The sequence below is a fragment of the Chelon labrosus genome (genome assembly GCF_963514085.1).
Source record: "Chelon labrosus genome assembly, chromosome: 9".
NCBI classification, from domain to species: Eukaryota; Metazoa; Chordata; class Actinopteri; order Mugiliformes; family Mugilidae; genus Chelon; species Chelon labrosus.
Window position 1 is genome coordinate 26,488,104 of NC_140359.1, and position 13,489 is coordinate 26,501,592.

General features: G+C 45.5%; 1 protein-coding gene across 1 annotated transcript in view; it reads left to right on the forward strand.

The window, feature by feature from the left end:
- Window positions 1-13,489, forward strand: part of ksr2 (kinase suppressor of ras 2) — a gene marked incomplete at both ends in the record, with an annotated part of 106,430 nt that overhangs the window by 17,529 nt on the left and 75,412 nt on the right. The window contains 2 exons of the mRNA XM_084550715.1: window positions 9,294-9,331; window positions 10,048-10,541. Coding sequence (XP_084406841.1) covers window positions 9,294-9,331; window positions 10,048-10,541 — 532 coding nt within the window. The remainder of the gene's footprint in view (window positions 1-9,293; window positions 9,332-10,047; window positions 10,542-13,489) is intronic.

Consider the following 13,489-nt stretch of genomic DNA (forward strand, 5'->3'; position numbering starts at 1 on the left):
TTGACACAAAGGACAAAGATGGACTGGCATAGTGGGAAGGGAACACAGAGGCTAAATACGAGGGGAACAATGAGGCACAGGTGGCGGGGCAATTACAGTCGGGGGCAGCAACCACAATAGGACAGGAACGTGACCAGTTATGGCACAAAATAGAAAAAGGTTATCGAAACAAGAAATACAGAATCTACAAGTGGACAACTCGGAACTATACGTACACAGATCAGGCATAACATTATGACCACCTTCCTACTATTGTGCAGGTCTCCCTTGTGGTGACTCATCAGAGAATGGACATGGGCCTTCTGAGGGTGTCCTGTGGTGGGTTAGTGGGGGGGCTTTGGTTCTTATGGGTGGATCATCCCACAGATACTTGATCAGTTTGGGATCTGGTGAATTTGGAGGCCAGGTCAACACCTTGTGCTGTTCTTCATGTTTTTTTTTAGTTGTTCCTAAAGTGTTTTTGTGTGTGTGTGTGTCTGTGTCAGGCTGCATCCTGCTGGGGGTGGCTGCTGCCATCAAGGAGTGTCATTGCTATGGGGTGGGGGTGCCTGGTCTGGTCCAGGTGGGTGCTACATGTCTAAGTAACATCCACACCAAAAGTTTCCCAGCAGAACACTGAATTGTCACAAGAGGGTCAATGTTATTTACTTCTCCTGTCAGTGGTCATAATGTCATGCCTGATCAGAGTGTGTGCAATCATGGATGCAGTTCTAAGCATGACTTAACAGAGGTTTGTCTTTGGAGAGCTAGGAGACCCGTAACCAGGTCAGATGTTACTTGACATCTCATGATGTTCCATGTGTTAAAGATCTAATATCAGATTGTTGTTCTTCTACAGTTTTGTCACATTTTGTAAAGTAATTGTAATTTTTATGGTGGAAAAGTGACCGAGAGGTTCTTGCTGGTGTTATCTGCCCCGGGTGTCACGGTTGCATCTTGTTTTGCCCCACGGTTGAACACTAGGTGGCGTTAAAAGACTGCATTCTGTTTCCAGTGTCATCGTGACAACATTTGCAACGACGCCAGTGAACCCGAGGGGGGCAGTAGAGCATCATTAAACCTGGGTCGGTGGGTTCAGTTGACAGCGTTTCGTTTCTCCTCTACTCCCACTCCCACACACACACACACACGCAGACACACGCGTTGTTCTGTAACAGATGTCCTTTGAGACACAAGACTCTGCTGAATAATTAAGCAAATTAACTTGATGACGAGTTTTTTTACTTCAGCGTGCCCTCGACAGAACTGCACTTTGTGAAAATAGCATTTTATCAGAGGAGGTTTAACTTGGTTGTTGACATTCAGACGAACAGTTTTTTTTTGTTTTGCGGCACATCCTTAAAACCTGGAGCTTTTTTTTTGTGGAGCCGCTTGTGATCAGACGGCCTTCACCCACTCTCTCTGTCTCAGTTGCTGGCCTTTCTCTCCAACTTCCCTCTTATTTTCTTTTTCCCCCATCGTCGTGCCGTCGTGCCACGAAGGCAGGTGTTGTCCAGAAAAGACGGACGCGGGGAGGTGGGCGTTCGCCGAGACTGAGAATCTGTTCTCGGTCCGTCCTTCGGTCCAGCTGGGTTCAGGGCGTTAAGCGTCGCCATTACTGTCTGGGATTTTGAGTAAAGAAAAAAAAATCCCATTTTTGAATCTCCCTTGAGCTGGAGAAAGAATGCCAGATCCTCCAAACTGAAGCGTAAATGAGGCAAATCTGCAAGATCTGACCTTTGACATGGCGATAACAAGACTGTATGTCATTAATCTGGCTGTTTTTTCAGTGCTGCCGTATGAATTTCAAATAAAAACCGATAGCCCTTGCATAGACTGATTGCTCAGTCCAGAAACCATCTTTGAACAGAGATGGCTTACAGTGTTTACGATCTGTTATTGTATGACACACTTCTATTTTTTATTATGTTTGTCTCTTCTTCGTCCACGGCTTCCACCTCCTTCTCTTCCCTCCTCTCCGTCTCTCTGGCTCTCCAAAGACAGGGTCTGGCCACACAGAGCCACTAATGGGCTCTCTAACAGGGGGGCAGGCTAGAGATGTGTGAATGCGCCACCGCCGCCGCCACCACAGAGCAGCGAGAGGCACTTTCAGCCAAGAGAAATTCAGGGTTTGCAGCATCATTCTTCATATTCTTACCCAGATGGAGAGGGAGACGTGTCATGAGACGCGTCAAAAACATTGCCACATTTGCACGAGTACCTGCGTGTCAGGCCTGCACGAATGCGGGAGCAGGAGATGTGCAAATGTTTTTTTTTTTTAAAGGGGTTAAGGAAGCCCCACGAGAGCGTTTGGCACTTTGGTTCTGTTAGGCAAGAGGCAGAGGATGTTCTCACATTATATATTTCTCTGGAAAATCCGGAGGTTGCTGCAAAAGTGCATGAATGAAAGCAGAAAGAAGGATTTACAGATTTATGCACATGTTTTTTTTTTTTCTTAGTCAAAGAAAATGTGTTGTTCCAGCTGATGAATCACCACGAATTATGACAGAACTGGCAGACGTGGAAATTCATGTATGCCTGCAAGCCCGGCGGTTTATTCATTGCGTAACCGTCGGACGGGAGAACGCGGCGTGTGAATGTATGTTGCTCCGTGGTGTAATGGTGGAGGAAGGAAACTAATGCAAGTTAATAGAATTTTTCACTACAGGCTCTTGGGATTGCGGTCCACGGGTTGCAACGGGGATGAGTCATACAATTCGGAGGCAGCCGGTCGGTCCTTTGTGCCGCAATATACACACATTATCCAGCCCGCCCCTGTAGACAAGTCCACACACACACAACGACACACACACACATTTTCACATGGAGAATTTCTTGAAGACGAGTCCTGCTGTTGATCAAGCTAATAGTGTCGATCTTTGCTTAGCACGACTGGTCCCCTCTGCGCCTCTCTTCTGTAATCTTTGACAGCTGAGAGGAATGTCCCCGTGCCCTACCTTGAGACAGCTTTGCATGCATATAAACACCTAATTGGCTTCAAATGCCATCAGTGGGGGAAAAAGAGATGAATAAAGGCAGAGGAGAGGGAGGCAGAGAATATGCGAGGAGAGGGATCGGAGGTGGAGGAGGAGGGGAAAGGAAAGCGACGAGGGGAGGTATTTGTGTGTGTCTGTGTGTGGGGAGGGGGCAAGAATGATGTGGAATAACATGAGAGAAAATTAGGGTGAAATATAGGTGATAGCAACAGGAGGCGAAGAAGGAAAGCGACCAGAAGAAGCATCGAACGAACCCCCAACACCCGTCCTCCTGGGCACCCCTAGGTGGTCCTTATTGGCTCTTTTCTAATTAGCAGAATCCAACTTTGAGTCCCACTGATTACACGGCAAGAACGTCCACAAACCCTCAACTCAAAAGAGTCGAGATTAAAAAGGGGACGCCGCGTCTATTGAACACAGCCGTTGCCCTTTTCGCCGAATCCTGTTTACAGTGGCAGCGAGATAGACGGGCGACCGTCCGTCCTAGTGGCATTTCACTGCCATTTAGCCTAAAGAAGCTAACACATCTAGAGGTAATTAGTCCAATTATGAGGCTGTTATCTGGCTTTCTCAAAGCCCCGCTGCATGTTAAGATTGCCCCGTTAATGGTGCTGGGGCGTGCTATTTGCATTAATCACTGCAGAGGGGAAGCAGTCGTGAATGCTTCAGGTGCATTGTTTGGTCCGACAGCTGATGTGGAGATGCAGGGTTATTCAGGGGAGAGGAGGGAAGGCAAGATTGATGATGACGCGGGTCCAGAATGAAGTTGCAATTTTTGCACAAACGTGGTCGGCAATTGTTCATAAAAAGGAGGGAAAACATTGCTTTAACAGTGGTAAAGGGAATACTTTTCGGGTGGATCAAATAATACCACTCTCAGTAGTGGCTGTGGGTGTTAAAGTCCCAGAAAACGTGTTTTCTCATAACATTACGATGAGTAATGGTATCATGCATTTCCTGTTAAAAGCAGAAGAGTCCTTAATGGCAGTTTAATTGAACTGAATCAGAATACAATGACTCTTGGTGGGAAGTTGGTATTCCATCAATCAAAATCTTCAGAACCACTAAACAATAAACTCCTGGGCGGTGCAGATTTTTTAAAGTCGACTGTTACGTGATGAAAGTCAAGTTGACACCGACTAGTCTCTGATGACGTCACTAATAAAAACACAGTAGAAAGTAATGAAATCTATATTCTGGACCTGAATACATATGCTGAGAACAGACAGCTCATGTGCTACATACTGTTAGCTGCAGATATGTGTAGCCTGTATAAAAACAGGCAGCACCTCAGCACCATCAGTAGCATTTAATAGTACTCCACAGTGTGTTGTTAGATGTGATAGTGTAGCAGGTATTTCTCTGCAGCTAAGCTCTAATAACTTTATCAAATAGTTGATGTGCAGCCTCCTTCTCTCTGTTACCACAGGACGTTTGGTGAAGTTGTTAACTGACTGCTGTCCAGAGGATTTGGACCGTTCCTCTGCTAGCATTAGCGTTAGCCTTTTCAGATGCATTGCAGTAGTACTTTAGTTGTATTTCAGGACTGACATACCACAGTAGTATGGGCTTCATCTTTAGTGAAGTATTTCCACACACTTGATGGACCACTCCTCATCTGTCTTCTAGGAGTTGTTGTCCATGTTGTTTACACAAGACCACTGACTGGCACCTGTAGCAGACATGGAGCAACGTTATCATTCATTTGGCCTAATGTTTCTGGACACTACATAGATGTTAGTTTTGTATTTAGTTTAACTGTGTGTCTGCTCTGCTTTCTACTAACTCCTAAAGGAAAGACCTAGCTTGTAGCAGTGATTCCTTGACGTCTTAATACCTGAGACGGCGCCCGCTCGTCAATAAAAGCTGCCACTCCCTAAATTATGCTTGACTCATGAGTGAGTTATAGAAAACTTCACCCCTAGTACAGGCTGTAAACATGTTGGTTTCTGCTCTAAAGTTGAGCATTTCAGCCTCGGAGTACTAAAGGGATTGACTCACCTTCAGAGCCAGCCTCACTTCTCGGCCTCTTTCAGGCAGTTAGCTTAGCTTATAATTGCTCAATTATCCTGAGGTAAATTCTGCGGCCCTTTAGCTACTAAATACTGTGTTCAACCTGCGAGTCTCTTTGCTGGAAAACATCCGCATGACATGGCTAAAAAACCCTCACAGTTAGCTATATGTATAGATATATGGTAAAATATCAGTCATTGCGGCTTTAAGTAGAAAGTTTTCTTGTTCAGTTTGCAAACACAGAAATGTAAAACTCCCAAGTTGTGGGTGGCGACGCCATGACATGCTGTGGCAATTTTTTTGATAAGCTTATCAGTAGTTCTTTGTGTCTTCTGCCGGGCTGCCAACCTCACTTTGCAGTTTATGTACACCGATCAGCCACAACATTATGACCACTGACAGGAGAAGTAAATAACTTCGACCATCTTGTGACAATCCAATGTTCTGCTGGAGAACTTTTGAACCTGGCATTCATTGGTGTGGATGTTACTTAGACATGTAGCACCCACCTAGACCAGACCAGGCACCCCCACCCCATAGCAATGACACTCCTTGATGGCAGCAGCCATCCCCAGCAGGATGCAGCCTGACACAGACACACACACAAAAACACTTTAGGAACAACTAAAAAAAAACATGAAGAACAGCACAAGGTGTTGACCTGGCCTCCAAATTCACTAGATCCCAAACTGATCAAGTATCTGTGGGATGATCCACAGTGGCCTCTCCCCTCAAAGCCTCCCCCCACTATCAACATTCTGTTGCAAGACACCACAGGACACCCTCAGAAGGCCCATGTCCATTCTCTGATGAGTCACACCACAGCCATGATGTTTTGGAGGTCATAAGGTTATGCCTGATTGTAAATAGTAAAGCATTTGTAAGAAAATGAGCAATATGGAAATTCAAGCTCATAGCAGGAGGGCTTTTTGCAGAGAAAAACTCTTGATATCAGCAGGCCACTGCCTTGTTGAAGTGCCTTTTAGCTTCTGGAAGTTCTGATAAATTAGAAGGAGAGGGATCTGATATATTTTGTTTTATTTCAAAGCTACGTCCAAAGCGTCTAACCAGCCACCGCTCGTACAAATTACCTTAAATCACAGCTCTCCAAGAGGTTTTGCTCAGTCTTTATTCTTCCCCTCATTTAGTTTGCCTCAAGCTTTCGCTGAGGTGATATTATGTGAAACAAGAAATTCATAAGTGAGGTCCTGTTACTATTTTGCTGAAGCAGTTGCTAAGATACTAGCGCGCTTTATGAGTCGACTCATTACTTGAAGCAACAGTTTCGTGAGCGTGTTTCAAGTTCAGTAAATCTCTCGCGGAGATATTTCACTCGGGCGTCAGCTTGATGAGCAGTCAAGCGGATTTCAATCAAAGGTGATAGGTCGGCGCCGCCAAAAAAAACAAAAAACAAATCTTTGAAATGTACGGCACAAATTGGAACCTGCGCATTTTAACTTTCTCAAAACTAACCAGCTTCCCGTCGCCTCCCACGTGCAACGACACCTTCGGCAGTGCGAACTCTTCAGGTCGCTAATTAATGTGCACGTCAGGGTCAAGCTGAACTTTTACCGAGCATCCGAGTGGCCCGTCTCGGTTTTATTTCTGCTAATAAAGGAGGCTTGCTCGAGCATCCCTCGCCCTCATCTTTTCCCCACATTGGTAGATGAGCACTCTTTCCGGCGGCCACTCATCCTTCCTGCATCTTGAGGTCTTTCTGAAGGGTTTTGCGAGATGTGGGTCCAGACACATGTGTAAGTGCTTCCCTCAGGCTGTCACACCAAGGGCAGAGTGGCAGCTTCTCTCTTGAGAGATTTTCTGACTAATTCCCATAGGTGTGAATTACAGTTTTCAACGGCGTGCACGCTCGGGCTGATCAATCCGTGCAAATGCAATCGATGTTCCCCCTCACACGCCGTCACGAGGGGAAGTGACGAATGAACGGTTCATGCTATTAATATGCCGGCATATGTTCGAAAGCATGCTCTCAAGTCCCCCCCCTCCCAATTTCACATTTTGTCCTTTCCACAGAGACATAGGGGGATGCATAACCATGTGCCATGCGGCGCTGCAAAAAGCAACAGGTTTCCATAACAACGGAGACAACACCAGCTCGGCTGATCAGAACTGTGGGGGGAGCAGGGGACTAATCAGCGCTGCAGCCTGGTTCGCTGTGGTGTCATGTTTGCTCAACAGTTTTCACAGCCTTTGACATACGTTGGTCCCCGATCCGTTGAAATTCTCAATAGTAGTAGAGCTACTTGTGCAGTTTGTGTTGAATCGTGGTGAAATATCCGCTATTTGTATTAGTCTACGTCAGTTCATTAGTAAAATATCTTTCTTTGCAGCGGCTAATTGCGCGGCCGTGCTCACAGGCTAGTTGCTAATTCTGCCCGCCAGCCTGTAGCCTAGCCGGGTAATGAGGTTGAAAAGAGCACTGAGACCGACACAGACCAGTAAACACGTCATCTGTGCACGCAACGGACTTCAAAACTTGCCGATGAAAACTTCTCTCCTTTGTATTATTCAAGCGGCGCTCAGTCTGGACTCCACAAACCAAGGACACCCAAAGTCCTTCCACCTTGCGATGAAAAGGCCTGATAAATTAGAGACATTTTGTTCCAAAAAAACATAAATTTTAACCTTTACTTTGAATGTTTTTGGTAAATTACTCAGAGGAAACGCAGACCTGCATTAATTTGCTGTTTTATTAGAAACTATTACAACTTTTCAACCGCAGGGCATAAACTCCATCCCAGCTTCTGTTTTTTTTTTTGTTTGTTTGTTGCACAGACGCTAAACATGACCGGTGGCAAAAAAAAACCCTACATACACTCAACACTCGCTTTAAAATAAAGAAATATCTAATACACTGAAAGTATTTAGAAAAAGAAAATGAGACCCTTGAAAAATGTCCCTCGTGTCCTCCCTTCCCACAACCCATCGCTCCTCGAGGCCTCTTCTTCACAACATTGCAGATGAAGAAGTGCTGCTGGCCGTTTCTAGCCCCAAGTTTTAGCAATTCAGCCGGGACCTTTTATGGCAGATGTTTCTCGTGTTTCATTTGATGTTGCTGGTGTTGATATTGTGTTTGAAGTTTATGTTTTTGATGCTCATAGTTCCTTAGAGACGATGTCGCAGGGAAGAAGAAATAATGACACAAAAGAAACTTGGGTCTGTTGACAGAGATTTGCATTAATGTTTTTATTTATTTCTTTTTTTTGACTGCAAGCTCACCGATCAGCCACAACATTATGACCACTGACAGGAGAAGTGAATAAAATTGACCATCTTGTGACAGTTCAATGTTCTGCTAGGAAACTTCTGGACCTGGCATTCATTGGTGTGGATGTTACTTAGACATGTAGCACCCACCTAGACCAGACCAGACACCCCCCCCACCCCATAGCAATGACACTCCTTGATGGCAGCAGCCATCCCCAGCAGGACGCAGCCTGACACAGGCACACACACACACAAAAACGTTTTAGGAACAACTCAACAGCACAAGGTGTTGACCTGGCCTCCAAATTCACTAGATCCCAAACTGATCAAGTATCTGTGGGATGCACCAGAACCAGCCTGATCCACAGTGTCATCTGTGAAGGTTCTCAGTCGTCCAGGTCACGGTGGATCCAAAAAAGCTGAAACAAGGTCAACTGGACTTTCTAGAAGGCATTACATCCAGGTCTTCAGCTCTAAAAGACTGGTGAGGAGTTGGTGTTGTAACAGGTGACTATCCTGTCCTTAACAGGCCAAATTCATGTAAGTTTCTGATGGCTAACACCCACAAATGTTCTTATTTAAACCCCAACCTCCCCACCAGTCCTTGGATGAAACGTCTTCAGCGTCTCAAGTTTTCTTGTAATATCCACATTCAGGACTTGTAATCCTTGGTCCATTTATTACAGCACAAGGTGTTGATCTGGCCTTCAAATTCACTAGATCCCAAACTGATCAAGTATCTGTGGGATGATCCACAGAGGCCCCTCCCCTCAAAGGCCCCCCCACTAACAACATTCAGGACATACCAGGACACCCTCAGAAGGCCCGTGTCCATTCTCTGATGAGTCCCAACTGTTTTGGGAGGCACAAGGTGGTCATAATGTTATGCCTGATCGGTGTACTGCTTCTGCTTACCCAGGATCAATTCTACTGACATTGCACTTTGTTTTCCTCAACAACCTTTTTGACTATTCACAGCTGCAGACGGAAAAACGAGTAGAATATTGCAACCTATTTCAGCTGTGTCTCTTCCAGATCAATAAACACATTCTTCTTCTTCTTCTTTGTTTCCTTCTGAAGAACAACTTGAGGAGGATAAATTGCACAGTAATGGAGGTAAAGTATCGTCATCCGAGCTCAAACACTCATCTTGGCTGCTCGCTTTCGAGTTTTGTTTTTTTCCTTTTCTTTTTGCCTCCTTGTTGTTCCTTCCTCCTCATTCGACTGAAAGTTTCAGTAAAAGTTTGCTTCTGTTATGACTCATGCAGCTTTTGCTCTGTTCTGTTTGTGCGCACTCCTCTTGTTGTTCCTCTCCTCCTCTTGCCCCATTAACGCTTAATTTGCTTAACCTCGCCGTATTTGAACACCGCTGCAATTTGTTCACATCAGATGGCAGAAAATTGGAAATTCCTCATCACCTAAACGGACCACATTAGCTCGCTGTGAATGTCCGCCTGCTGCCCGGATAATTCTCAGTGTACGCCTAAAAACGACTTTACTTTAACTTGACTCGCCTCTGCACACACAAATATTCACCCAAGTAATGAAAAATCACCTTGTGGTTTCTTGACATGCAGAAATTCTGTCTCGGATTGCTACGAGAAAACTAAATTTTAAATTACGGGATATTACATGGGTAACTGTGACGTTGTTTCTACAAAAGCACTAATGTTTCCAAAAGTGGACAAATTAAACCATAACTATTTGCATGGCTAGATGTCACCAATAACCAAGAACACCTGTTGTTGTCCGGTTTGTTTGAATCCCTTAATGATGGGTTTTGTGCCGTATGTGACAACCAGGTGTTTTGCTGTCTCTTCCACCAGGGAGCCAGACGAAACAGGACTGGTCCATCCAGTGGCCCACCTCTGAATCTGGCAAAGAAAACACTCCAGTGTGCCAGCCAGAGGCCAGTCAGTGGATTCGTTTCCAGCTCTCCCAAAGCCCCAAAGTCCAGTCCAAGTACAACCAGCACATGTGCCACAGCCCCCAGGCCCTGGCCCCCCCTTTCTATGCCGATCGGCTCACTGTCGACAGCCCCGCCGCGGGGTTCTTCCCTACCTTGGACTCTGGCCATCGCTCCCTGCCCCCGTCACCCCGCCAGAGGCATTTTGGCCACACGCCTCCTCGGACTCCCTTGGTGGTCAACACCATGACCCCGCCGGGCACGCCCCCCATGCGGCGTAGAAACAAAGTGAAGGCCCCGGGAACGCCGCCACCGCCGAGCCGCAAGCTTATCCACCTGCTGCCGGGCTTCACCGCGCTGCACCGCAGCAAATCCCACGAGTTCCAGCTGGGGAACCGCCTGGATGACACTCAGACACCAAAGTAAGTGTTGTCCTCCTCCGCATCTTTAATGGCAGCCATGTTGGATCCGTGTGTGTTTACTAGTGGAAAAAGTGTCACCCTGCTTTTGACATTCACAAGAATGTTCTTCTCAAACTGTGTGAGAAAACAAAAAGTTGTTAATAATTTATGAAGCTGTCAAAGATACACCGATCAGCCACAACATTAAGACCACTGACAGGAGAAGTAAACAACATTGACCATCTTGTGACAATTCAGTGTTCTGCTGGGAAACTTTAGGACCTGGCATTCATTGGTGTGGATGTTACTTAGACATGTAGCACCCACCTAGACCAGACCAGACACCCCCACCCCATAGCAATGACACTCCTTGATGGCAGCAGCCATCCCCAGCAGGATGCAGCCTGACACAGGCACACACACAAAAACACTTAGGGAACAACTAAAAAAAAAAAGGTGTTGACCTGGCCTCCAAATTCATTAGATCCCAAACTGATCAAGTATCTGTGGGACGATCCACAGAGGCCCCTCCCCTCAAAGGTCCTCACCAACAACATTCTGTAGCCAGACACCACAGGACACCCTCAGAAGGCCCACCATGTCCATTCTCTGATGAGTTGCCACAAGGGAGACCTGCACAGTATTAGGAAGGTGGTCATAATGTTATGCCTGATCTGTGTATTTCTGTATCCCATGATTTAAAATTCCACTTATGATCAGTAGACACACAGGATGATCATTCCACACATAAATGTAGTCTCAAACATTATTTGCCCACTCTACAAAATTATCAGTTTTAATATATATGCTGTTTAAAATATGTGGTAATAGAAGCAGAGATAACATGACATATTCAGATCCTAATAGTAACAGCACTTCCTTATATTATAAAAGTGCATTAAAATGTAAGTCTGCAAAATGTACTTACTTTATGAAAAGTAATATTTTCATTAACTTAAATGTCTTGTACATAAAATAATAATCTTTAATATGACCGTTAAATGTAGAGACAATATGAAGTAGAAATATGAATGCATATGTAACTGTATGAAATGGAAATCAAGTCAAAAGGAAAGAACAAACACCTCCAAGTCGTACTTTAGTGCAGCAGTGATCAGTTCCTCTACAAATTGTTCTGCAGTAGTTGTAGCAACCGCGTTAAATGAGACTTTGGGTAATTCAAGGCTGGAATGTCCTAAATAAACCACATACTTTTCGTCTTTGAAATTCCACTGGTTGGAAAGCAGCTAACGAGGAATCAGCTGCGGGTTGTAATTTAGACTTGAGGTTGCTCGCTTTTTATTGAACAAATTTGTTTCCGTGTGGAAGTGATCTCGTTTTTTAGTGAGTCCCAAAGACAACGTTCCAAGTTAGCTGCGGCCAGTCAATCAATTTCAGCAGATGACCTGCCTGAAGCAAGCGTTTCGGAGAGAGATTCGGTCTGTCCTCTCTCTGGTCTGTACCAGGTCTCGCAGCGTAATTCCATCTGATCCAAGTAGCCTCAGAAAGGAAGTTAGGACCCCACCTTTTCCTTTCAGCAGTTTAATAGAACATAATCTTCCACCAGACCCCAATCAGATTAATTCCCAGGAGGACATCATTGCCCATAAAAAACCCAACGGCCTGTCGGTACAGATAAGAGGCCTTCGGGCTGAGTTCCTGACTGGCCATCCCTATGTCTGGTGCTATGCTGATCAGATTTGGCCACGAACAGGGTCCACCACTGCCAGGTAATCAGGAACCAGAGTCTGCCTCAGGAGAGCTGCACTCATTTTGATAATGCCATTAGATGACAGTGGCCTATCACCGCTACACTTGGTAAGTTAATATTTGGGAGTTGGCCCCTGTTTTTATGATGGCCATCTGGGTTATATTCGCTGCGTGCCTGGTTGTGGACAGGGCCGCAGCCACACACGTCGGTGGGCGGGGGTGTGCGCACTCGTGTCTGTTCAGTGACGAGTGGCTCATAGCTGCAGTGAATAGGCTCAAACGGCATTAGAGAATTGATTACCGGTCCCTGAGCGCTGATAGACTGCAGGCTGTGAGTTGAGACGCTCTAATCAATGGCCTGTGTGTGCCTGGAAATGTTGCAACTCATCGAGACAGGGCAGAGCTGCTGGTTTCTCTGATAGCCAAGTACCTCTCAGAATACATCATATAATTGGTTGGAGGACGGTGCTGGCAAGCGTCAGGTTGGTTGTTCAGTCCTGGCATGAGGCGCTCGTACTCGTATGTTTTGCATCTGTACGTGCAGGGGAATTGGCCTCGTTGCAAAGCTGCCGTCGGTTTTTGTTATTTTATGGAACCTGAAGACTGAAAATGATTTAGAAATATATATTCTGCACCAAGATTTCTTGTCTGGTTTTCCCTCCTAATGGCTAATGCATGATTTATACTTCAGCTGCATGTTGATGCCATTGCTATGGTGTCGCCTCGGACCATACGCAGACCCATTGCCTGATGTGCACCTTCCCAGAAATGTACTTACGTAGGCTGCAAGAGCTGATATTGGTCCGCTTGGTAGTAGCGTGTTTCCACTTTAGTATTTCCAGCTGCTTCTCCATCTCCGCAATTTTTGAATAGATTGTTTTGGATCAATAAAGATGGAACACATGGAGGAAAGGTTAAAGGGGAACTACAGTTTTTTTACAACCTGGACCTTATTTCTGGCATAAAATACGATCGTTTACCATCCACCCACATAACTTTGGTGTTATCTGGAGTCGTTCGGGCGATATTTAGATCCGCGTATATCCATATAGTGGAAGTGACTGGGGCACCGAAACGCAGCCTCTAAATAACGCATTATCTGCCACGAAACTTGCTCATTTCACCAATATTTTGTTATGATACACTAGTGCTGTTCCCTGTTGAGTCCGGAGTTACCTGTTATCATCATCCTGGGTCAGTAGATTGACCTACTAACCTCTGACCAACAGCTAGCCAAATAACAACAAACCGCTGCACGT